The 26,458-nt window shown below is 36.3% G+C and overlaps 1 protein-coding gene across 1 annotated transcript in view; it reads right to left on the bottom strand.

Annotated features, from left to right (window-relative positions):
• Positions 1-8,759: 8,759 nt before the first annotated feature.
• Positions 8,760-26,458, bottom strand: part of LOC140157779 (uncharacterized) — a 79,828-nt gene continuing 62,129 nt past the window's right edge. The window contains exon 4 of the mRNA XM_072181031.1: positions 8,760-9,060. Within this exon, the coding sequence (XP_072037132.1) occupies positions 8,882-9,060 (179 nt within the window). The 3' untranslated portion in view covers positions 8,760-8,881. The remainder of the gene's footprint in view (positions 9,061-26,458) is intronic.

The following is a 26,458-nucleotide window of genomic DNA, read 5'->3' as shown; positions in this document are numbered from 1 at the left end:
TAATTCAATAAACCATATATGGAAGGTGTCTTCAGGAAATAAGTAAACCAACTATTTGAATATAAGTATGTACTGATATATATTGTTACACTCTGCATGGAAGATATGTATAGAAGTATAATATAACACCTGGTGTGCTTTATGCCAAACTAATTTTATTTTGCAACATAAAATGGGACACATTATTGCTACAATATTTTGCTACATATACACAAACATTAGTTTGCTGCAACAAATACAGCGTTCAAAGACATTTAAAAAATAAACATGGGTGATATATCTCTGTTGATCAACATTTAGAATAGCTTACAACACACTAAATCAATTTAGTAAACATAATAAAAAATATTAATAACATTTTAATAAACATAACAAAATATTAGGGTATTACTTATATTATTTACACCACTTCCCCATAATAATTTAGTAGATTAGGAAATACCATGGGGATACTGGTAACAGCCCAGATGTACACACATGCATCAACCCTACAAAAATGGGGCTATTTGCATATGGATTAAAAATAATATTACTATTATATACAACTGTACTTTTAAATACAATAAATAAATGAACCTAACCCAAACCAAACCAATATACAAATTAATCAATACAATTGAATGGATATCATTTACTACCAAAATCAATGTACATATTTTATGTGCATCTGTTTTTTACAATATAATATAATACTAGCTTGTGAAGCAAGACCGCATAGAAGTAATTTTTTGGTTCTCATCCAGAGGATTTTTATGAACTGATGAAGGCTGTGTTTATTTGGGTTTTTTACAACTGGAAAATGATGAGGCAATTTTAATTTTTAGATTTTGAGTTGTAGAATAATACAAAAACAGCTTTCAAGTGATTCACATTACTTACTTAATTTTGTTCCTCATCATAATGAATTGATGAAAATTGAAAAGAAAAAAATATAGATCAAATCCAATAAATGATGCGGATGGAAAGAGCCAAAAATGTAATTTTTTACAGCCTAAAACAATACATGCCAATAGGTACTACAATATTTTTGCAACAATGCATTACAAGCAGATCACTTATCATATCAAACGACTAAAGAAATCATAAACTGATGATGTTACAATATGTAATTTTGAATAATTATTAGCTTTTTGAATCACTATGTCACTTGTACTTCATATGTATGTTTACTTTGTAAAGCGCATTAGTCTTATTGGAAATGCGCTCAATAATAAATAAATCTTCGAAATAATAATAATAATAATCACATCACATGTACACAGCTGGGCTCCCAAACAATCCTTGTATATTAATACATCATAATGCCACATTTTACTCAAATGGCAACATATTTTCCAATGTATTATAAATATTTCATGTTTTCCTATCATAAGTTTATCTTGGAAATATTCAATTAGGTTTGCTAAAAAGTAATAAACAATTTAATAACTGGATGACAATAGTAACCTATGGAGTTGTTAGTAAAATTTTTGCAATAAACATGTCATACTTGTATACACTGCAAGGAAATGAGTTGTATATGGCCTTCTCAATTCAAAAACCATACCTTAGGGTATCATAATATTTTACTTCCAACTTTTTTTCCCTCCTGAACCTTTTTCCTCTTATGAATGTGAAAACATAAAAGTGTAACATATCTCTCGCTGCAGCAGGCGTGTGGGGAAGCAATTTACGTTAAAAGCCTACGGTTACGAGCACAGATTACCGCAGCACGGATTAATATTCCGCCAAGATTTCTCAAAGCAAACAAGCTACGAGGGTTGGTATTAGGCCTCTAGCAATAACAGATCATGGGGTTAAATGATAAAGTGTGCTTGTATTACTTGTGTGAAGATGCTCACTATGGTCTGGTTGTGTGGCAAAGGATGCATAATATATATCGCTTGAGAACCATCATAGTTGGTTTTCATCAGATTTCATGTTCATGAATGCATTGAGTCTAATAACTATGGTAATAGGATGTTGACAAATGTAGTATTTGAGTTTTGAGTATGTCCCTGATTGTGCACATTAACAACATTCTATGAAATTGCCTTTAATTGAGTAAATAAATTGCAGGACTAAATTTGGTATCTGACCCAGCTTTTAGCAGCTAGCACCTGCAATTTAAAATACTATATTGAACATATTATTTAATATGATTGCAATGCACTGCTACCATTACCAGCTGATCAATACCACTAAACCTGTCTATAATTGTGCAGTCTGCATGATTGATACAAACATAACGTTTTCAAAATAATATGTCATAATTTGAGGGGTTGTAAGGGTGCAGATGTGTGGGGTGGGTATTGTGGGTAGGGTGCTGATTTATACGATAAAATTGTGTTGTGCATATAGTGTTTTGAGTGTAATACAAATTTGATTGTGGTACATCTTGCAAAACAATTTGCCATATTCACACTATATACTATTTGTCATTCTCTCCTCATTTGTTTGTGTTGTAATATATCCAGGCAAATATCTACCCCACACCCACACACCATGGCATTAAAGAAGCACCCCAAGGCCTGGCTTTCAAGCCTAGAATTATCTTCAAGTGTAAACACCGAACATCTGCCAATAAATAAGCTCATTTCAACAACCCAGAATTACACAGACGATATTACCTACCCCTATTACCATCCATAGCATGACATGCCGAGACATTTATTTGTGCAGTGTAGTACCCAAGTGACCAAAAATGCACTCATCTGAACTTTTTATTATCCAATAATGGATGGCATTGACTTGTGATGTACTTCAGTGAGATCCCGTGCAATCAGCGGCTAGTCGTTAACGCACACAAAGCAGACAAATGGGCGACACAAATATTGGTCAACTTTTGGATAAAATTTGATCAAAATGAATTCATAATAGTTCTAATACCATGTACACAAACTTAAATGTTCAGATTTAAACAAGTATATTTCAGTTAACTAACACCAAAGTATGATCTCCATTTTTCATCTGAAGGAAAAAGAAACATCCCATTTTTGACATCTCTTGGTTGGAAGAGGTTAAGAAGATTCCTCCTCCCCTGACGAGTAATTAAACAGATGTGCGCTTCACAGTTTGCCATACGTCCACCAAATGCATCGTTATTGACTTGACATTTTCAAAATCTCGTCATGAGTTGATGCTTAACTAAAACAACATGTCATGGCAGCTTGTTGGATACTTAATAAAATAAGACCATGCCTGTATCTAACTGTAATTGAGCTTTTATTACAAAAGCAAAATATGTAATCATAAGCTCCCATATAATTTTGACTTCACAAGTTCACATCCACAAAAATCTAGTTTAGCCAACATTCTCCATGATTGGAAATCTGACAGAAATGAGTAATTTGGTATCAAATGTAGGAGGGTGCTTTTCATCGTTTGTAAGGACGCACCTAAAAAAAAAAAGTGTCACCGAGGACACCTACAACCGAGGACATCCATGGTTCCCTATACCTACCAACCAGTGTATTGCAAATACCAAGCATATAAGACCATATCTCATTTGCAAGTGTAAAGTCATGTAGACTAATGGTTGGATAGTAAATGTCAAGTGAGTTCACAGCCTGGAGCCCAGCTTTGGGTGTGTAAGGTCTTTGGTTAGATAGGTATGTAGGGGTGGGGGTGTGTGTGAAGGTAGGGATGCTTGTGTGTATTTATTTGATTGTATGTATGAGTGGCCGGGTATTTCTGAGTATCACTGTTATGCAACCTTCACTTTGCTATCTACTGAAGATAGCAATGTTTGTCTCAAGTTTTTATTTGCCCATGTGTCTTTGCATGAGTGTGAAAATACAAGACAAAATCTTCTCTTTCCTAACTAAAATCTCATCATGCCACTATCATTTCCATTTTCTTTTCTGTTTTGCTTATCTTAATAAAAAATCAAGAAAAGATATTGTGGAATCAAATGCCATTTTAAGCTCCCCATCCATGTTCCCTTGTGGTTTATCATTATCTTCACATCATTTTCAACAAGCTGACATTTATGAATCAAATATGTTGACATAGTACCTGTTAGTGTCTGCTGCATGACTGACAGTCAGCTCATATATCAGTCTCAACAAGAGAAATCCAAACACATGTCAAGCTGCAGCTTGCAGGTGTTTTCTTATGTAATTGAAGTATTGTTCTAAACTCATCAGTGTATATATAAGGGCTGTGCAGTTCAAATCCATGCACCCCATATGGAAGACACAACCTTAATCTCCCACATAGGGATGTAGATTTCAAAAGGAATCACCCATTCAGGTAACCGCATTAAAAATTCACATTCCCTGTGTGGAATATTAAGGTCATGACTTCCATATGGGGTGTATGATTTTCAATTGGAATTGCCCATAGTTTGACAAGTTTAGAGGTCTTGGTGAAGTATGTGCATATATTATGTGTGCATGCATGAGGGTGTTTACTTATGTGCATATGAGTGGTTGATAACATATGTTTAGTGCATATGTACAATGTGTGTTGCATAATAGTAATACTGATTAAAACTTGTCAGGTATCATGATAATCCTTACATGAAGGTAGCTTACAAAAGACAGCTTTTCAAAATGTTCACCAAGTTTCTGAAATGTTCCAAAATATGTTTCATTTATGACAAGATTTAAAATCTGCTTAACCATGTAATGATGCAGTGAATAAGCATTAATATATTCAATACATTTCCACCTGTTTACAACTATCATTCCAGTTATTTTGGTAATAAAGCCTGTGGAGTTTTGTATGCTGGCACCTACATCACGCACACAGTGTCAATGGTCTTCACTTGAAATCAGTGCCACAGGCCAAAAGAGCTTTAGAGGATGATATTATGATTTGAACACTTGTAAAAGGCTCGCATTTCTCAAGAATTGACACATCAGTGTTACCTCAGGAAACATCGTTATTGGACTTTAACAAAATATGTTACAAGAAAATATGTTCATCTCAACAAGAACCCTTGAACTACAGGCTGTCCCAAAAAAGATTAGTACCAGTAAATGCTACAATTTCATTGAAGTTCCTGAATTATTAGTATGATGTTGAAGATTAATGTTTCATTTTGGAATCAACATTGGGCTATTCCAGTTGAAACCCATACACCCCCTGTGGAAGACATGACCTTAATCTCCCACACAAAGAGTGTAGATTTCAAATGGAATCACCCATTCAGGTAACCCCATTTGAAATTCACACTCCCTGTGTGGAAGATTAAGGTCATGTCTTACATAGGGGTGTGTGGATTACAACTGGAATATTCAATTTTAGCAAAGATGAATCTTGTACTGTTCAAAATATTGACAATTATGGGTTAGTTTAAGGAGCTATCTGCAATAGCTGCCTAATAAATACTTGATAATTTGTGTCTCAACACCAGTGGATGAGGTTGATGTCGACAAATACAAATTTACTGAAGGTGCTGAAAAATCAAAAAATCTCCACTTTCGAACCATATAATTTTTTCTTCATAAAATCCCTGTTGACATGTTCAAAAAAGCAAATATCAATATACCTTGCACCATTATACCATCCAAATTTCCCAAAATTAGCTTAAATTTGCATGAGCTACAAGAACTCATTAATGAGCTTTTGTTTGTAAATTGTCGCCATAAAGGGCACTGAATAAAGCCCCATTTTGGTTCTGGAGACTACGTTTTATGTCCTCAAAATCTGGTCCCGAGCCTGCATTTTTAAATCTAGGCAACACTTTCCCACCAAAACAATTATTTGAGTAAGGTAAGCAATTTCATACAAGATTTACAAGGTGAGCAGACAAACTTTACACACAAGCAGGTTGGTAACAAACAAATCGTTCTTATATGAATTATTCATAACTTGTGTGAGCCCGATAGCTATGTTTTAATCTGCTCTATAACTTGATTTTTACAAGTGTGGCATTTGATCGTTGGTTTAAATTTCCCTTGCTGACATTTGCTCCCCTACTTATTTGAAGTGTAGACGACATTAAACATATTTGCCAAACTATCTTTTTTTTTAAAGAAATGTAAAAATGTTATGCTTTTAAATTTAAAAATTATGAAAATGCATTAAGTCAAAACATGATTAATATTAGTATGGTGGTTCTTGAGAACATATATGATATTTTAGAGAAAAGCTTGTAATTTTGCACACTAAGCATGTCAAATGCACAATGGATTCAAATAGGCAGCAAATGAAAGATAAAAACAACATGTTTAGTTCAATTGTGTCCACTGAGATTCCTCTGACATTTTGTGAGGCACAATATTTTGTTGTTGTTATATTACAAGGGAAGCTGTACAATGCAATCATGTCGCCTAGCAACAGAAATATCATGAAATTTATTTGAAATAAAAGAGCCATTGGTAATGATGTTTGAGTCACTGTTATGGAAATGTTTTGTCAATTTTTTTAAAGCATTCACATTTGTTTACAAAAGGAAAGGTTCAATCTTTTTGCTGCAAAATAATTTCTAATATCACAACCTTAATCTCCCACATAGGGAGATTTTTTGCGTTATCAAGTGTGCTGCCAAACACAAACAAATATTTTATTGTTATCATGATTATTTTTGTAAACATATTATGAGGTTTAAACCCACATTGGTATGGTTTTTAAATCAATAGGTCTAGTCTGTAAGAACATTACAAAACATTTAATGATATCATTCAATTTACTATTGTTTATCGAAATGGTTGTTAGTATATAATATCTAGTACCTTGAAAATTGTTATGAAGGCAACGTTAGCTACAGTCAAGGTTATTTATCTTGGAGGAGAGAAGGTACAAAATTGAGAGTCAAATTGAATCAACATGGACCAGATTTAACATCACAGAGTCAAATTTATAGCAAAATTAGCATTTCACATGTGGTGAAACTAAGCAAGATGAGTTCTTGGTAAATTGAACAGAAAACACACAGATTGAGCAGAAAACACACAAATTGAACACAAAACACCCACATTGATCAAAAACACTCAAAAGTATGTATTTATTATATGTTAGTTTTGGAATTTTTGTCTATGAGCAGTAGTTTTCAAGTGGGTAATTTATTGCATTTCAATTAAATTTTTTGTTTGTGTGTGTTTTGTTTCACAAATTTAACTTTTATTGATATTTGCAAATTTGAAATTATGCTTTTGAATTAAACAAACCAGGGAAGAAAATTGAAACTTTACCAGTAATTAGAAATAGTCCACATTAGAAATAGTCCACATGTGCATGCATGCTCAATACTTCTACCAAATGTGCTCCACAACTGATCAACTCATTTTCCCTGATCACATTTCTTTTCATATCTAGTCCTATCAATTTGTCCTGATCTTAAGTCTTTTTCAAAATGGTTGTTGTATAAATGTACCTTGACACAGTCTCTACCAAGATAAAAACCCAGACAGGTAGGAATTGTAGTGTACTGTAATAATGATATGTAGATTACATTTGATCAATTCTATTTAGTTCATCAAATGACAGTGCTCAAAATAAAGCAGCACATTGTGCTAATCCAGATGGAATCCACATACCCCCTATGGAAGACATGACCTTAATATCAAACACACAGGAAGTGTAGATTTCAAATGGAGTTGCCTATTTGGGTAACCCCATTTGAAATTCACACTCCCTGTGTAGAATATTAAGGCTATATCTTCCAATGGGGTTGTCAAGTTTCATCCCCAATCTTCCATGTTTCAACTTCAGTTTGAGCTTGCAAAACTGACATGGCCTTAAGAATTTCGGACTGCATCTGAAAGGCGCTTGAAGATTTTTGAACACTGTCCAGGGAACCATGTGCATTACACTGAACCATGTTAACAGGGCATCCATAGCTAGTTTAGGAACAAATACAAAGCTATCAATAAAATAATATTTGCCTGTACTTTCTAGCCTGTCACTTCCTAACTCCACCAGAGAATCTACTCATTTAAACCTCTTGTCAATGGGTCACTTTATACTTGCATATCAGACTCATAAGTAGCAACTTGGCCAGAATAGTCAATACAGTTCAAAATAAGATATATTAATAACTTGCACTGATCCCTAAAAAACTATAAAATTCTCCTTTTATCAAAGTTTTTATCTTGCAAAATACCCTGCAATCATTTGTGTAATGGTATCAAATCTAAGGGCATTCTGTGGTGGTACATGGTTATAATAGTGATATATAATATTTATGTTGACAATATCATGAATGGTGCAGCACATTCCCATATATGGTGTTATTACAATCGGTACAAACCTATAGGCTAAGTGAAAAATACTCTCCATATCACTGATATATTACACAGTACTGCTGCTGCTACATGAAAGGTAGGGATCTACACACCCCTTCTCCCTCTCCCCATAAGGCAACGGATAAAAACCCTCCATGGGTCTGACCGACCCAGATTTTCCATTTAGGATTTTTGCATGTTAAGTCAGCCATTTTGGGGGCAAAAAGTAGATTTATTTTGACTGAAAAAAAATGTGAACAAAGCAAAAAAATTGCAATTTATTTACAGATGTTTTGGAGTCATTTGCAAAAATGATAGAAAAAAAACAATGCCAGACTGACCCTACTGGAAAGGTCTGTCCACCAGTAGAACAGGGTTTTTTTCGTCGCCTAAGCAATCCCCTTCCCCCATAAGGCCTAAATGTAATCTATAACATGGTCCCAAATTTCTTCTTTGTCCTAGTTTGATATGACACTTAACATATTACAATGAGACACTTATCAAATATGAGTTGGTGACTCAACATGTCAATTGTAGCACCGTTGTAAATACATCGTCGTCATCGTTATCATCACACTGTTCTTTATCTTCCCTGTGATGTCAACTCGTCTTCCATCATAGCTTAGGCATCAATTTACCCCTGTAACTAAAAGATTCCTCCTTAGATGAGTTTCCTTTTTCTTGCTTGATTGGCTGCGCCCATATCTCTTGCATGTGCCACGCCCTTGCTATGAGAAGGTAAAGCAGGCCGCTAACTGTGGTGAGCGCAAACGCCATCCACGCCAAATAAAACGACCAACCGTACTGTAGTAAATAGTCATCAGGAATTGCAAAAGTTCATCCACTTCGTTTGTTTCATAACTAAAACTGATCATGTATAGCGCCATGCATAGAAGACCTGTGATAGCTGTGATGAAAAAACAAAGAAATCAAACAAAAGAACATGGTCAATATTACAATATAATAATGTATTCATGAAAGAAAATAGAATGTTTATTTAAACATATTCAATGTGTACTTTTGAACATCAGTGGTGCAGTTGTTAGACAAAACATTTTCTACAGAAAATCCCTGAACAGCACTTTAATAATTAATGCTGTAAATTGCAAAAAAATAAACAACAAACACTCACACAAACATCATGTCAAAACATCTGAGAGAGCTTGTACAATTCAAAAGGGAAAAATACTTCAGAAAGAATGTAAACAAAACAAACGATCCTCTGAAGCACAACCGCTAGCGATATCAGATCTATGGGAATTGAATGACATTGAAATTTGTATAGCCAAGCGGGGCTGAAAATTAACACTCTCCCGCAAGCCAATGATAGGTAATTTTGCTATCAAACAGGTAAAATTTCAAATATACACATCCATCAACAATTTATATAACAATTTTATAACTGTAGTCGAACTATTAGGCTAGTGATTTTCTCGAGAGCCAGTAACTTTGTTTTAAATTATTAAAAGTTAAGATAAACCTCCACTGCTAAGACAACCAATTCAAACATAACATCTGCAAACAACCTGCTCCAATTGATTCAAGCAACCTTTTTCTTCAAATCCTCCCAAGATGTCAAAATTCTCACTCCATATCATCTACACTGCTATTATGATGGGGACTAGACACACTGGGCATATCCACATGAAGGGCTTTTTACCTAAAACCATATTATAACATTTTCAAACAAAATAGATTACCATTTCTTTGCCATAAAATGTTAGCTTTTACTGTCAGATATATCCCCTTTTATTTTTGAGCCGAACAACTACGGCAAAGCAAAGACAATTGGAATTTACTACCAGCGCACATGTCGCCAATACGTACCACTTCTTCGGTCGTGTTGTGGTACGACCCTTTGTTGTGTATATCACCCTCCTGCACGCCGTGTACGTACTGTGTGTTATAAACATCGTGTATGCGTTAGACTAATAATTCCATCGTAATAATAAAGCGCCGGTTCTGGCGTTTTATTCAAAATCTCGGATTTTGACAAAACTACAGCACCTAGAGTCTTGATTTTTGCAGGGTATATTGGTTTCATAAAGTACAATTTAATTGTGTAAAAAAGGAATTTTAAAAATTCAGTGAGGACGTCTTCCTCAGCAAATGTTATAATATGGCTTTAAGCAATATGGTACTTGAGCAAAACCTTGGGAACATCTGCCATGTTCCAATCCCTAAGTTTTCCCCCAAATTTATACCAAAATTTATCCCCAAGAAATTTAGGGGATTCCACAATTTCCCTGAGTGGTAATCGAGTGATCCTTAAGTGCTACCGCCATGTGAACGATAGATTTTTGAACGATAAATTCTCGTGTGCTGAGCATAACCTATGACCTTGTATTAATTATATTTGAATTGAATCGTGTGGACACGTACCCGGGAACTGACTTAGGAATCCCAATCCTCAAGCACACCGATCCTCAAGGATTCTATGGCTATCTGAACACGACTACCGTAACCAATATTGGCATGTTTAATGACATGCTTTTTACAGTTGATTGAACTGTTATGGTAATCTTTCATTACTGGACTAAGCATAACATATCAATTGCATTTCCAGATGTTGACCTGTCTAGGTTGGTCAGAGCGCACCTACATTATATGTGCGCCGCTATAACGTGCAACATACTATATTATAGGCTATATTAAAAACAGAGTAGGTCTCTATCTATTATCCCTAGAAAAAGAACAGTTATATCTATACAATGTCAGTTGTAACTTTATGTTGTTCTGAATTTGATGTTATAGGCTAACTTAACCAACCTTTTTTATTGCAGTTGCTTGATACTTGTGTGTGGTGGGTGTGTTTGGTTTCTCTGACAAACATTACATTTCACTCATTAAGTGCGGACCCATGGCGATCATGGACGTCCACCATCGTGAAGAGACCAGCAGCAGGCTCTAGATGCTTAATAATGCTTATGGGGTATAGGTCCCCCATGGTAGGTGTAATACCTGGTCCACATTTTGGCGGTTAAATTTCATATCTTACCACAAAAGTTCACGCTTTCAATAGCAAAATGTTAGTGCATAGAGATCCACAGTTATGCTGTAAACTACATAGGAGGCTCATAGGGTCCACGTTTTGTCGGTGAAAACATGTAAGGTGTGTACTGATGAATTGTTCACTTACGTGAGCTATCGGCTTGCGGTAAGGTGTGTAAGGTGTGTGTTTGTTTGTTACTTAATATTATTGTGCTTCACAACTGGAGATCCACTTGATTGATGGATGATAAGTTGTGCATTTTTTAACAGCCTCCATGTCTTTGGAAGCATTTGACCATTGTGGTACTGTTCAGTGTTTCAATAAAAAAAAATCTTACAACTCAATATCCAGTCATATCCCATAATTTTGGCAAAGTCTAACAATGACAGCAGAATGACGCAAAGCTCACTGATGCAGGTATTTCTCTTAAATAGCCAAAACTTAGTGCCACCACAACCTGATATGAAAAGTAGACGAGCATATGGCTTGACAAGATGAAATGTAGCAGAAATTGGATTGGCCTTTTCCACCTGCCAAAATGCCAATGGCAGACAGGTAGCTTGACTGCTGGCAATCCAATGTCATACACACTAAATCTATACCTAATTGGTTGATAACAACTTCACCAGTTTCCAGTTTCCTTTTTCTTTTCTTTTTTCTGCAAAACTTTTCTTGAATAAATAAATGCACCCTACAGAGCTTGCATTTTACAAAGCTACTTTAGTTTCACTGCCAGAATCTAAACTCAAACATGATACCAAAATCTTTTTAACTGTGATTTGCAATGATTTCCACAAACTGAGGACTTTAATGTATCAATTTCTACTACCATAGCCTTAAAATAGGCCTACTTCATATAAAATATCAATGCTTGTATTAAAGGTGAACCTCATTGAAAATAAAGTTATATATCAATGGAAAGCTTACGATGCCAGGAAGCAGAAAAGAATATTTTTTATTTGCCTAACGCACCAGGATAGACATAATCTCCATGCAAAGATTGGATATTGGCACCCCCTAAATTACAAAACTAAATCGTTCAAATTGGGCGCTTTTCGATGATGACGCCAGCACGGGGACACACAGTTACTTCGGTTTGATTGTAAACACAATGTCCATGCATTACTGTGGCATGCATTGGGCCAATGCACGAACTCTGTCATTGTCAACTTACTTTACATGAAAAATATCTTCAATAAAATAAGAATAACATGAAGAAAACATCATGATCAAATCAAGAATGAAGTTCCTGAATAAAGTGTGTGGATTAAAAAATGGAAAAAGTGCTGGCTGGGGTGATTTGGGATAGGCTAAGCCATCCACGATATGCAGGGAATATTACAGTAAAGCACGAAGAGCGAAGATTCGCCGAAGAACCGGAATGAAAACAGATTGCAAAAAATAACTGCTAGTGCTACCAGTTCAGATCGTCACACCAAGTTGAGATGAACTTATCACAATGAGAAAATGAAGGAATAGAATAAGGTACATGTACGGGATTTTTAATTATTTCTTAACTTTACAACCGGTCATGTATGATAGGCGTAACTCGTAGATACACACGGGTGAACTCAGTGACTGATATGACTGAGTCTCAGTCGCCGAAAGTGTTCCGTATCCGCGACTGCACGTGAGGCCTACTGTACTTGCAGACAAAATGACCGATTTGATATTCACATTCTGATATTTCCAACTTATTGCTACTTCATCAGCAAAATTTATACCTGTGAATGTTCCAAATATAAGGGAACGATTGATCAAATCTGCTGAAACACGGCGCAAACTTGTGCTACCGGAGAGACGGCGAAGTCGCTGTGTTTGCCCACCTTGATCATGCGGCTGCCTGTAATTTCTTCAGCAGTAATTTACGCATCGTGTTCGGTAATCCATAAAACATGAATGTTTCACTTTTTCAGTACACTGATTGTAGTATCATTAAAAGAATCGTGACACAAGTGACAATATTTTAATATTGTCAGATTTCAGAATTCCATCAAATAACGGCCTACTAAGCCTAAATTGTATTTATTTTATAATAAAGTATCTGTTTCTTTCAATCGTGATTGTGTGGAAAGAATGTACCGGGAGAATGTATTACCGCAATCCCGACCGCAATGCGCTAAATATGAAAACCTTTATGCGCTGGATTTGATGAAATCGGCGGGTTTTTTTATTAATATTTTGATTACAACAAGACGATACTTTTAAAAATCAGATATTTTAAAATGAATCAAGAATAGGGAATGTCACAAACAAGTTATTTAATTTGTTATTCGATCATGTTTATTCAGTCCATGACATGAACGGTATACGGTAGCAGCAATCATTTGCGCATGGAATTGATCCCAGCGCGAAATTCAAACTCAATTACCCAGTTATACCCAGCCAGTTATGACTGATTTTGTCAAAAATTTACGGAACATTTTCGTGTTGACAATAATTCTATTATTTCTAATATATATAGAAGGAATCAGCAACTTGAAGATTCTTCTCATTTCAAGCTTTATTGTGAAAATCAGACTTGCCGGGCAGCTTGCAAAGTACAGGAAGCAAGTCTTGTTTACATGTTTCCGAGTAGGATCACGTGACTGCGAACCCTGAGCTTACGTCACGAGCATTCTCAAGGTCAAAGACGATTGATTTGGTTGCTTTTTGGGCAACATAAAAAAGACCAAAAATTCAATCATTTTTTTAATTTTTCAGCTTTATTGGCCATCAAAAAAATCGGAAAAAATTATTTTTAATATCCTGATATCATAAGCTTTCCATTGATATATAACTTTATTTTCAATGAGGTTCACCTTTAACAATGGCTGTGTTCGTGCAAAACATTGAATCTGTTTTGGTAAACAAAATGATGGTTTGAAATTGTGAATGACAGAAAAAAAATTCTGCCAGCCATGAAGATTAGTTTAAATATAGAATATGTCACTTTTGAGATTAAAGGTGATCAAGTTATTCCAAGAAGCATGACAAAAAGCAGTACCCAAGACTTTATTATTGAAATATTAATACCAAGTTCAGTAGCAAAAGCTAAGCTATTGGAGGAGTGACAGAATTCAATAAGATGACAAAATGTTTATACTACAAAATTACCTATTTTGCGAAACACAAAAGACTAGCATTTACTCTCAGTTACTCTCAAACTTGTCAAAATACAAAACTTTTCCATTAATTTAAAATTGTGAATCTGGAATCCTATCAAAATATTGCACAGTATGTGCAATAGCAATGGCTTATATCTAATGACATGATAACATAATTTATCGTTTCTTTAATTAAAACAAAATCAATCAATAGTGTCAAGCTTTGCAATCATCATCCTGCACTAATTAATCAATTTTGCATCTGTAATTTAACCCTTGCAGTCATTTATCTTCTGTGTCAAGAATCCTGAAGTCAATATGGCACCCCTGGTTTTCCTAGAGATATTGTCACTTTTTTTACAGAGTGTGATAAAACAAATGCTTAAATGAATAATCTTCCACCCTGTCATCAAGATATTTATCAAGTGAACAAGAATCTACATGCCCTTGGCTTCTAATTAATCACTTGCAGTTTTCTACTGCTAAGAGCTGCATACTTTCAAGCTAATGGTTTGTAGCTGAAAGTTAAATTAATTTCATTCACTTTCTCTCCTAGCTTGCAAATGATCTTATCTTTAGTCATATTAGTTCAGAAATAAATGTCTTCAGTCTTACAGAAATTTCAGTCTTACTTTCAATGTTAGTATTTCACTTTAATGTTTTGCATGCTTGCCATATGTTTCACCTTTAAAAGCCCATGTTTTGAGATTTTTCCCAAAATATTAAGAGTTATTTCAAGAGCCACTGAAATAATACTGGACTTGTTTGTACTAATTTTAATGTACTTTTCATCCTGATTACAAATATGGTCATGATCATGTACAATGCTGAAAAATGTTGTTTAATTTTTAAAGAAAATTTGGAACCTATGTGGAGAGGATTAAACTTGGTATATATGAAGTTTGCCTCTCGATATATAAGAACTAATAGATTTGTGTAGTGTATGGCTGCATGAAAAATAAATAATGTATGCATGAGATGTTGATGGCGGCGCAGTTCTTTAATGCCTATAAAATGCTCCGCAATACATCACAGAATTCATTACTAAACAGTACGCTCCCAACAGAAGTGATCTACAATCTGCTCAAGGCGACAGAGCCCATATTTGCAGGGCTATCTTTAAAGAGAGATGTGATTCATTCCATTTTCATAAGCTATAGGAATTACCCAATCTCCATTCTGTCCCAATACCTTCTCAAAATAATTTGAGGATTGGACGTGTCTTGTCATCTTCAATAGACCACATAATGTCATCTGGTATTACATTCAGTGTGTTGCTGTCTTCAGTAGACAGCACTCTCATCTGGTATCATATTCAGTAACTTGCTGTCTTCAGCAAATGGGGCTTTCTGATATAGCATTGTATGCAGTGTGTTGATGTTTTCAGTAGAAAGCACTCTCTGATCTGGTGTTGTATTCAGTGTGTTGCTGTCTTCAGTAGAAAGCACTCTCTGATCTGGTGTTGTATTCAGTGTGTTGCTGTCTTCAGTAGAAAGCACTCTCTGATCTGGTGTTGCATTCAGTGTGTTGCTGTCTTCAGTAGAAAGCACTCTCTGATCTGGTGTTGTATTCAGTGTGTTGCTGTCTTCAGTAGAAAGCACTCTCTGATCTGGTGTTGTATTCAGTGTGTTGCTGTCTTCAGTAGAAAGCACTCTCTGATCTGGTGTTGCATTCAGTGTGTTGCTGTCTTCAGTAGAAAGCACTCTCTGATCTGGTGTTGTATTCAGTGTGTTGCTGTCTTCAGTAGAAACCACTCTCTGATCTGGTGTTGTTGTATCCAGTGACTTGCTGTTGACTTGCTGTCTTCAGTAGAAAGCACTTTTTAATCTGGTATTGTATTCAGTGTGTTGCTGTCTTCAGTAGACAGCACTTTCTACTTTCTAATCTAGCATTGTATGCAGTGTGTTGCTGTCTTTAGTAGAAAGCACTCTCTGATCTGGTGTTGCATTCAGTGTGTTGCTGTCTTCAGTAGAAACCACTCTCTGATCTGGTGTTGTATTCAGTGTGTTGCTGTCTTCAGTAGAAAGCACTCTCTGATCTGGTGTTGTATTTGCTGTCTTCAGTAGAAAGCACTCTCTGATCTGGTGTTGCATTCAGTGTGTTGCTGTCTTCAGTAGAAAGCACTCTCTGATCTGGTGTTGTATTTGCTGTCTTCAGTAGAAAGCACTCTCTGATCTGGTGTTGCATTCAGTGTGTTGCTGTCTTCAGTAGAAAGCACTCTCTGATCTGGTGTTGTATTTGCTGTCTTCAGTAGAAAGCACTCTCTGATCTGGTGTTGCATTCAGTGTGTTGCTGTCTTCAGTAGAAAGCACTCTCTGATCTGGTGTTGTATTCAGTGACTTGATGTTGACTTGCTATCTTCAGTAGAAAACACTTTGTAACCTGGCATTGTATACAGTGTGTTGCTGTCTTCAGTAGACAGCATTTTCTGATGTTGGCATTGTATGCAATGTGTTGATGTCTTCAGTAGACAGCATTTTCTGATATGGTGTTGCATTTGGTGTGTTGCTATCTTCAGTAGAGCACTTTCTGATCTGGTGTTGTATTTGCTGTCTTCAGTAGACAGCACTCTCTGATTTGGTGTTGTTGTATCCAGTGACTTGCTGTTGACTTGCTGTCTTCAGTAGAAAGCACTTTTTAATCTGGTATTGTATTATTCAGTGTGTTGCTGTCTTCAGTAGACAGCACTTTCTACTTTCTAATCTAGCATTGTATGCAGTGTGTTGCTGTCTTTAGTAGAAAGCACCTCAAAATAATTTGAGGATTGGATGTGTCTTGTCATCTTCAATAGACCACATAATGTCATCTGGTATTACATTCAGTGTGTTGCTGTCTTCAGTAGACAGCACTCTCATCTGGTATCATATTCAGTAACTTACTGTCTTCAGCAAATGGGGCTTTCTGATATAGCATTCTATGCAGTGTGTTGATGTCTTCAGTAGAAAGCACTCTCTGATCTGGTGTTGTATTCAGTGTGTTGCTGTCTTCAGTAGACAGAACTCTCTGATCTGGTGTTGCATTCAGTGTGTTGCTGTCTTCAGTAGAAAGCACTCTCTGATCTGGTGTTGTATTCAGTGTGTTGATGTCTTCAGTAGACAGAACTCTCTGATCTGGTGTTGCATTCAGTGTGTTGATGTCTTCAGTAGAAAGCACTCTCTGATCTGGTGTTGTATTCAGTGTGTTGCTGTCTTCAGTAGACAGAACTCTCTGATCTGGTGTTGCATTCAGTGTGTTGCTGTCTTCAGTAGAAAGCACTCTCTGATCTGGTGTTGTATTCAGTGTGTTGCTGTCTTCAGTAGAAAGCACTCTCTGATTTGGTGTTGTTGTATCCAGTGACTTGCTGTTGACTTGCTGTCTTCAGTAGAAAGCACTTTTTAATCTGGTATTGTATTATTCAGTGTGTTGCTGTCTTCAGTAGACAGCACTTTCTACTTTCTAATCTAGCATTGTATGCAGTGTGTTGCTGTCTTTAGTAGAAAGCACTCTCTGATCTGGTGTTGCATTCAGTGTGTTGCTGTCTTCAGTAGAAAGCACTCTCTGATCTGGTGTTGCATTCAGTGTGTTGCTGTCTTCAGTAGAAAGCACTCTCTGATCTGGTGTTGTATTTGCTGTCTTCAGTAGACAGCACTCTCTGATCTGGTGTTGCATTCAGTGTGTTGCTGTCTTCAGTAGAAAGCACTCTCTGATCTGGTGTTGCATTCAGTGTGTTGCTGTCTTCAGTAGAAAGCACTCTCTGATCTGGTGTTGTATTCAGTGACTTGATGTTGACTTGCTATCTTCAGTAGAAAACACTTTGTAACCTGGCATTGTATACAGTGTGTTGCTGTCTTCAGTAGACAGCATTTTCTGATGTTGGCATTGTATGCAATGTGTTGATGTCTTCAGTAGACAGCATTTTCTGATATGGTGTTGCATTTGGTGTGTTGCTATCTTCAGTAGACAGCACTTTCAGATCTGGCAATGTATGCAGTGTGTTGCTGTCTTCAGTAGACAGCACTTTCTGATCTGGTGTTGTATTTGCTGTCTTCAGTAGACAGCACTCTCTGATTTGGTGTTGCATTCAGTGTTGCTGTCTTCAATAGAAAGCACTCTCTGATCTGGTGTTGCATTTGTTGTCTTCAGTACACAGCACTCTCTGATCTGGTATTGCATTCAGTGTGTTGCTGTCTTCAGGAGACAGCACTCTCTTATCTGGTGTTTCATTAGGTTTTGCTGTCTTCAGTAAACAGCACTTTCTGATCATCTGGAATTGTATGCAGTGTGCTGCTGTCTTCAGTAGACATCACTCTCTGATCTGGTGGTGCATTCAGTGTATTGTTGTCTTCAGTAGACAGTACTTTCTGATCTGGCATTGTATTCAGTGTGTTGCTGTCTTCAGTACACAGCACTCTCTGGTCTGCTGTTGAATTCAGTGTGTTGCTATCTTCAGTAGAAAGCACTCTGATCTGGGGTTGCATTTGCTATCTTCAGTAGACAGCACTCTCTGATTTGGTGCTGCATTCAGTGTGTTGCTGTCTTCAGTAGAAAGCACTCTCTCTGATCTGGTGTTGCATTTGCTGTCTTCAGTACACAGCACTCTCTGATCTGGTATTGCATTCAGTGTGTTGCTGTCTTCAGGAGACAGCACTATCTTATCTGGTGTTTCATTAGGTTTTGCTGTCTTCAGTAAACAGCACTTTCTGATCTGGAATTGTATGCAGTGTGCTGCTGTCTTCAGTAGACAGCACTCTCTGATCTGGTGGTGCATTCAGTGTGTTGCTGTCTTCAGTAGACAGTACTTTCTGATCTGGCATTGTATTCAGTGTGTTGCTGTCGTCAGTAGACAGCACTCTCTGGTCTGCTGTTGAATTCAGTGTGTTGCTATCTTCAGTAGAAAGCACTCTGATCTGGGGTTGCATTTGCTATCTTCAGTAGACAGCACTTTCTGATCTAGTGTTGCATTCAGTATGTTGCTGTCTTCAGTAGAAAGCACTCTGATCTGGGGTTGCATTTGATATCTTCAGTAGACAGCACTTTCTGATCTAGTGTTGCATTCAGTATGTTGCTGTCTTCAGTAGACAGCACTTTCTGATCTAGTGTTGCATTCAGTGTATTGCTGGTCTTCAGTAGACAAGTGTTGTATTCAGTGAGTATTCAGTGTGTTGCTGTCTTCATTAGACAACAATTTTTCATCTGGTGTTGTATTTAGTTTCTTGCTGTCTTTAATACACAGCACACTCTAATCTGGTGTAGTATTCAGTGTGTGTTGCTGTCTTTAGTTGAATCACACATTAATTTTGTATTTTCAGCATTTCAGGTGGTGGCAGTGACATGACAATATTTGCGCCCAAGAATTAAGATTTAGACCTATTCACCACAGAAATATGTCTTGTTGACTCTTCATAATTTGTTTCTGGAGCCATGTTATCATCTTTAATTTTTTTCCATTACATACAAAAAAATGTGTGTTTTCCCCTTTGCCCTTTGATTTTTCCCTGGAAAAATGCTCAAGAAAGTGTTTACATGGTATGCCTACAAAATCAACCTTGATGACCTTTGACCAGACCCCTGCAAGATGTTCCATAATTCACCCCTGGTCATGAGTTGTCACCGAGTTTGAGCCCTGTACCTCTTACAGATGTCCAGATAACGCAATTCTAAGATTTGGCCCCAGAACTTAGTGATGTATTTTGAGCTGTCCCGTGCATAATGTTCCAATATGTTCCCCAGGTCAATTGCAAATCCACAGTAGGGTTGCAAATATACCATATGTCACTCGGTGTGCGACAATTTGTACAGATAAATTTATCACAGGTATTTTTTTTTGTTCTTTATGACCAGAGGAAAAGTTTGACATATCGCACGCGACTCTGTGGGATATTTGGATAAAAAGATAGAGGGTTTGGTGCATAAAGTACAAAAAGTGACTATATCTCATTAACCAATGATCCTACAGAGATGTGACCACTGACTTTTTGTTCCTTATGACCAGAGGAAAAGTTTGACATATCGCACAACTCTGTGGAATATTTGGTTAAAAAGATAGAGGGTTAAGTACACAAAGTACAAAAAGTGACTATATCTCATTAACCAATGATCCTACAGAGATGTGACCACTGACTTTTTTGTTCCTTATGACCAGAGGAAAAGTTTGACATATCGCACAACTCTGTGGGATATTTGGTTAAAAAGATAGAGGGTTAAGTACACAAAGTACAAAAAAGTGACTATATCTCATTAACCAATGATCCTACAGCGATGTGACCACTGACTTTTTTATTCTTTATGACCAGAGGAAAAGTTTGACATATCGCACGCGACTCTGTGGGATATTTGGTTAAAAAGATAGAGGGTTTGGTGCATAAAGTACAAAAAAGTGACTATATCTCATTAACCAATGATCCTACAGAGATGTGACCACTGACTTTTTGTTCCTTATGACCAGAGGAAAAGTTTGACATATCGCACAACTCTGTGGGATATTTGGTTAAAAAGATAGAGGGTTTGGTGCATAAAGTACAAAAACATGTGCAATTTCACTTAGTTGCCAGCGGAAGAAAACGGGAAGATTACAGTGGTTTGTTTCCAGCGGAAGAACCCGAACGATTACAATACCTAGCTGGGGGGTGTAAACCCCCCAGCTAGGTAATGAGTTTTAAAACTGTTCTTCATAGTTGTTTGGTATCATGAGCATATGACTGCAAGTCAAGTAACATGAGACAGCTATGTCAAACACAAGATGACCTATCCTTTCAAGTAAGAATCTATAATTCCCACAAAGGCTTTACTTTAGAGAAATACACTAAAAGCTCTGTAAAAGGTCAAACTTTAAAGAACTCAGGACAAAATAGCTATTGAAGATGTGTCATCCCATTCCATTATCTCCTGTATCTATCATTATTCAGCTAATACAGAGTGTCCCTAAAAGAACTGTATAATTGGAAACATTGTTTGGGGGTATTTTAATGAGAGCATGTTTTAGGCGAGTTACAATATGGGCGAGTTAGGTAATGGCGAGTTAAAAAGGCGAGTTACCCCCCACAGAGTCAGGCTATTTTTAGATATTCCCATGGGTAACACTATGAAGTCCCGGTGGCGAGTTACAGTAACACTATGAAGTCCCGGTGGCGAGTTACAGTAACACTATGAAGTCCTGGTGGAGAGTTACAGTAACACTATGAAGCCCCAGTGGCGAGTTACAGCAACACTTTGAAGTCCCAGTGGCGAGTTACAGTAACACTATGAAGTCCTGGTGGCGAGTTACAGTAACACTATGAAGTCCTGGTGGCGAGTTACAGTATTAAACACTATGATGAAGTCCCATTTAGTGAGTTGATGGAATATTCATCGAGACTTTTATGTTTTGAATTGATAATTTGGTACGGCTAATGTTTGTGGATACATTGCCACCAAGAAAGTTAAAAAGTCGTGTGTTTTTAAAACAATTTTAGATATTATAAATGCTTGGGAAAAGAAGATGAAACCAGCAAAGTTTTCTTGCACATGCATGCATGCAGACACATAGCTTATCTGGTTGTGTAACAACCTTGACCATGCACAGCAGGAGCCCAGTGTGATATTTTCTGAAAATAACCATGTGTTTCTCAAACCACATGCCATCAGTGGCTGCAATGTATTCTGGGGTTACATTTAAACATAGACTATGATTTAAACAACCTCTGAAGTATAATTATGAAACTGACATGAGTCAAAGAATACAAGTATCAATTTTTTAAATAATCAGTTTTTGAATTTTGACCAAAACTGCATTTTTGGTTCAAAATCTTGGACTTTCCGGAAATTCACAACTCGCCACATGGACTTTCCGGAAATTCACAACTCGCCGCGTGGACTTTCCGGAAATTCACAACTCGCCATGCGGACCTTCTGGAAATTCACAACTCGCCGCGTGGACTTTCCGGAAATTCACAACTCACCGCATGGACTTTCCGGAAATTCACAACTCGCCACATGGACTTTCCGGAAAACACTGCAGGGGGTAACTCGCCATTTTAACTCGCCTTTTTCTAACTCGCCTATTTTTTAACTCGCCAATAACCTGTTCTCTATTTTAATGCCCAAAACAAACACAACTGATGTGGCTGATGAATAAAATAGCTAGATTACATACTTTTGACAATTTACCACTCAGAATTTTATAAAAATACTGGATTTCCATTCCAATCTGTTCCACAGATTCAAATATCGATACCTCTGCACAGTAATTGTTACTCCAGCTATGTATAATGTAGATCATTGATTGATACAGGAATCTGTGGATTGAAAATGAGCTATTTTTCGTAAAATTCAATATTTCAAGCTATTTTATTCCTCAACCACATCCACTCATTAGTTCTTTGGTTTGGGCATTAAAATACCGTAAAATTTAAATTTCTGACGACATGGTTTTTTCCAGGGACGCCCTGTATTCCTCCTTGCATGTCATAATATTCTACACCCATCATCTGTGATTAATTATTTGAATATCTGTGCAAGAGGTTAGTAATCATTTGTCACTTAGGTTTATATGGACAGCCAGTCAAGCAGACGACACTTAGACTTAATACTTCACTTTATGAAATGAACAAACCTTTTGCAAAACATAAAATGATGAATTCTACTGTTGCCTCAAATTGAAATAACAATCTCAAGAACTTTGTTACTGGGCATGTTTGTACTTATAATATACTTATAATTACAGATTCACTTTTGTATAGTTCTTTAATGGTCAGGATGAGTTTATATTTTGAAGTCATAAATCTTGATTAGTTGATTAACTGACATACCACAAGTGAGGGTTACACTGTCTGAAATGAGTGCAAAGTGTACACAAATATCAAGTTTGTGTCTTGTGGCTTCTCATAATTTGATTCTGGGGCAATATTATCATCTTCTGCATATTTTCCATTATATATACATGTATACAAAAAAAGTTTTCCCCTTGATATTTCCTGGAAAAAAATGTTGTTTAGCTTTTGCACAATATACGCTACATTGAACTGTTCCCCACAAACTTTACATTTTCCAATCTGACTCCGGAAGTTTGTATTTATCTTCATAGTTGAATGAATATATTCCAATAATATCCTGAAAGCCTTAAATTTTGTGTCATTAAAATTATAAGACAACATTTATTTGTATTCATATAATTTGAAGTTTTGTGCCTACCAACATGTCCCAGCAACATGCATGTCAACCAGTGTAAGCAACTACACTGTTGAGATTTGTGACTTTATCTGAGAAATCATAACTTATTCATATTATTCCTTAAGCATTTGATGACAGGGTATGTCATCTTGATCACAGATAATTTTCTGGCTCACTGCTTTTCCCATGGGACTTGCAACACAATCTCTCTACTTGGGATTCCTTACTCCTTGGCTCATGGTATGATGGCTTTTACTTCACTGAAGTACGGTATGTCAGTTACTTTCTTATTTTATAGTAAGGGGCAAAGAAGATATCTTACTCATCCCAGAATCCTTTGCAACATGATGCATCACCTCATTAGATGACACACCTATTTACTTTGCACATGTTCCCCTTGTTTTCATGTTGAGAATAGACTGGCTAAATATGAGTTGATAGTCAAGAAATAAACATAAATCGCAAGATCTGGATGTGCTCTTCATTGAGGTACATTTCGTCTCTATCAACCCATGTTGCACTAGATAACAAATCAGTACAGAAAATTGAAATGGAAGAAATGCATTGTGGGAAGTGTGATATATCAATATATTTTGCATGATCTGCCAACTTAATAATGTAAGAGTGGAATTTTTTGTGGAACATTAATTTTAGCTGGCATTTTGCACTCAAAGCAGCTACCGTGAAAATGCAAAAGGTGCAAAGATGTTATTTTACATATAAGTCCATGTAAGAAAATGCAAAAGATCACAAGTTTATGAAAGTGACAAAGCGTAAAAAAATGTAGTCTGTCTGTTGACGTAAGAACAATGCTTAGCAAAGCATAACATGTTGGTGCAAGCAGATTTCAGTTAATTATCTTTTCATTCCTTTTCTAGATTGACGTTGATTACAGTTGACAAGTCAAAGGCATTCACAATTTCACACATTTATATTTTTTCGTAACAGTTAAACCTTTTTAGGAAAATGATTTTATGAAGTTAACACAAACATTCCTAGCATTGTTTTTTTCTCATTTCAGACCAGATCTGATGTATGCACTGGCTTTTACATTTAATGAAATATAATTATGAAAAAATACCCCGGGGTTCTTAGTGCAAATGAGGAAAATGCTAATATGAAGTTATAAACACAAACATTCCTAGCATTGTTTTTCCCATTTCAGACAGGATCTGATGTATGTATTGGCTTTTACATTTAATGAAACCTAGAAATATAATTATGAAAAAATACCCAAAGGGGGTTCTTAGTGCAAATGAGGGTACATGGATGTGCGGCAGATTCAGGGTGCCTTATTAGCCATTTAGTTTAGACTCGGGTGCATTTTCAGCTATTTTGGTTTATTGATGGCCTTGATTTCATGAAAATGTGGTTTAAGAAAGGGTGTTTTTTCCAAATTCTTCATTGTTTTTAGCAAAATTTGGGTCTGTTTTTGTTAAATTTGGTTTAAAGTTGGGTAGTTTTTCTGAGTCCCCCCTGCATATCCCCACCCAAACCAAAGTTGAAAACCCCAGGGAAAATATCCCATTAATCCCACAATATGACATTGTTCATAGTCATATTATTCAATTGATTAATAGGGGATGTATGTGGAGGGACTAGAAATAAATTATCACTCAGAATCACTTCAGAGAAGATATCTTAGCCTTCCCACAATCCAACATACTTCACCACCTGCACCTCATATAATCAGATGACACATATTTCTTTACACATATTCCATCCCTGTAAAACATGCTTTTTTCATGTTGAGAATAGACTAGCTAAACAGTCAATAAAGTAGCATAATTTGCAAGATCAGGACAAACTCTTGTTGTTTCTATTACTACAGACCTATGTTGAACTGGATAGTCTACAACTACAAGCACAGACAACTGAAACTGACAAAATGCATTGTGGGAAGGGAAGGGTAACATATCTCCTCTGATATTACTAAGTAATTCAAAGCAGCACAGGCTGAAAGAATCACAAACTAATTAATTATTCCATATGTGCACATTTCCTGCTCATTTACTTCCCAACAGACAGTTGAACAGTATCCAACAGAGAAGAGAAGAAGTGAAATAAAGTTACTAATCCCTTCTGAAAATCACTGTCATGCTCTTACCTTAATGAAAGTCAACTTCCCCTAGGGTGACAACCTCATTATCATTGTCTTTATGCTAGGTTGTTGGGTGAAATTAGCCACAAAATTCTCATAATCAAACAATCCCCATGCTGGAAGCACATCAATTAGGTTGTAACAAATCAGGCATGTTCAAGACAATCTTTTATGCATAGATTGCCGGACTCAACGATACACCAATCTGACATACTTTAGGGCTTGTACAGATTAAAAGCCATTATGTATGATCTTTTAAAATAAGTTTGGGTAATTTTTTTCCAAACCACATTTCCCCATTTTTAGGGTATTTTATAATCTTTACACATGTCTCAAATTAAAATTAATAGGAACCAGTCACATTTGTTGAGTTTTGGATTGTTGCTTTTGTTTATAATATTTTACCACCATCCAGACAACCACGTACACAAATGACCATACATGTATGCTCCCCTGGAAAGACCCCTGTTTTTGGACCCCGCAGCTCCAAAAGACCCCTAAATTGTACTAAAACGGAGTGCTGAAGGACTCCTGATTTTGATTATTTCAGCTCTTAAAGACCCCTAAATTGCTCATTCTTCACATTTGTTTTTCTTTTTTTTCAAGCAATTTTCAACTAGAAAGCCAAAAGACCCTTGATTTTGACCGTTTGCACCTCCGAAAGACCCTCTTTTACCGTTACGCTTTTAGCTCCCAAAGACCAACCATCTCCGAATTCTGGGGAGCACATGCACCCACCAAAAAATTGATGATAAGATGTACAAGGTCTCTTAACTATAATGGTCAGTACAGTGCCAGCCCAAGTCAAATGCCATAATGTCACATTACCTGCAAAATGTACTTATATAAGGACTCTGGCCATATGGTTGTGTAAGCCACAAAGTACAACTGTCATGTCTTGTAACAACCCTAATCCTTTAGTAATATCAAGCCTGGAATCTATACATTATAGAAACACTAAATATTTGATGAATACAGGAGCCAACGGTTATCAAATATT

Source organism: Amphiura filiformis, chromosome 1 (genome assembly GCF_039555335.1).
Source record: "Amphiura filiformis chromosome 1, Afil_fr2py, whole genome shotgun sequence".
In the NCBI taxonomy this organism is placed as follows: Eukaryota; Metazoa; Echinodermata; class Ophiuroidea; order Amphilepidida; family Amphiuridae; genus Amphiura; species Amphiura filiformis.
Note: the sequence above shows the minus strand (reverse complement) of the source record. Positions and strands in the feature narration are given on the sequence as shown.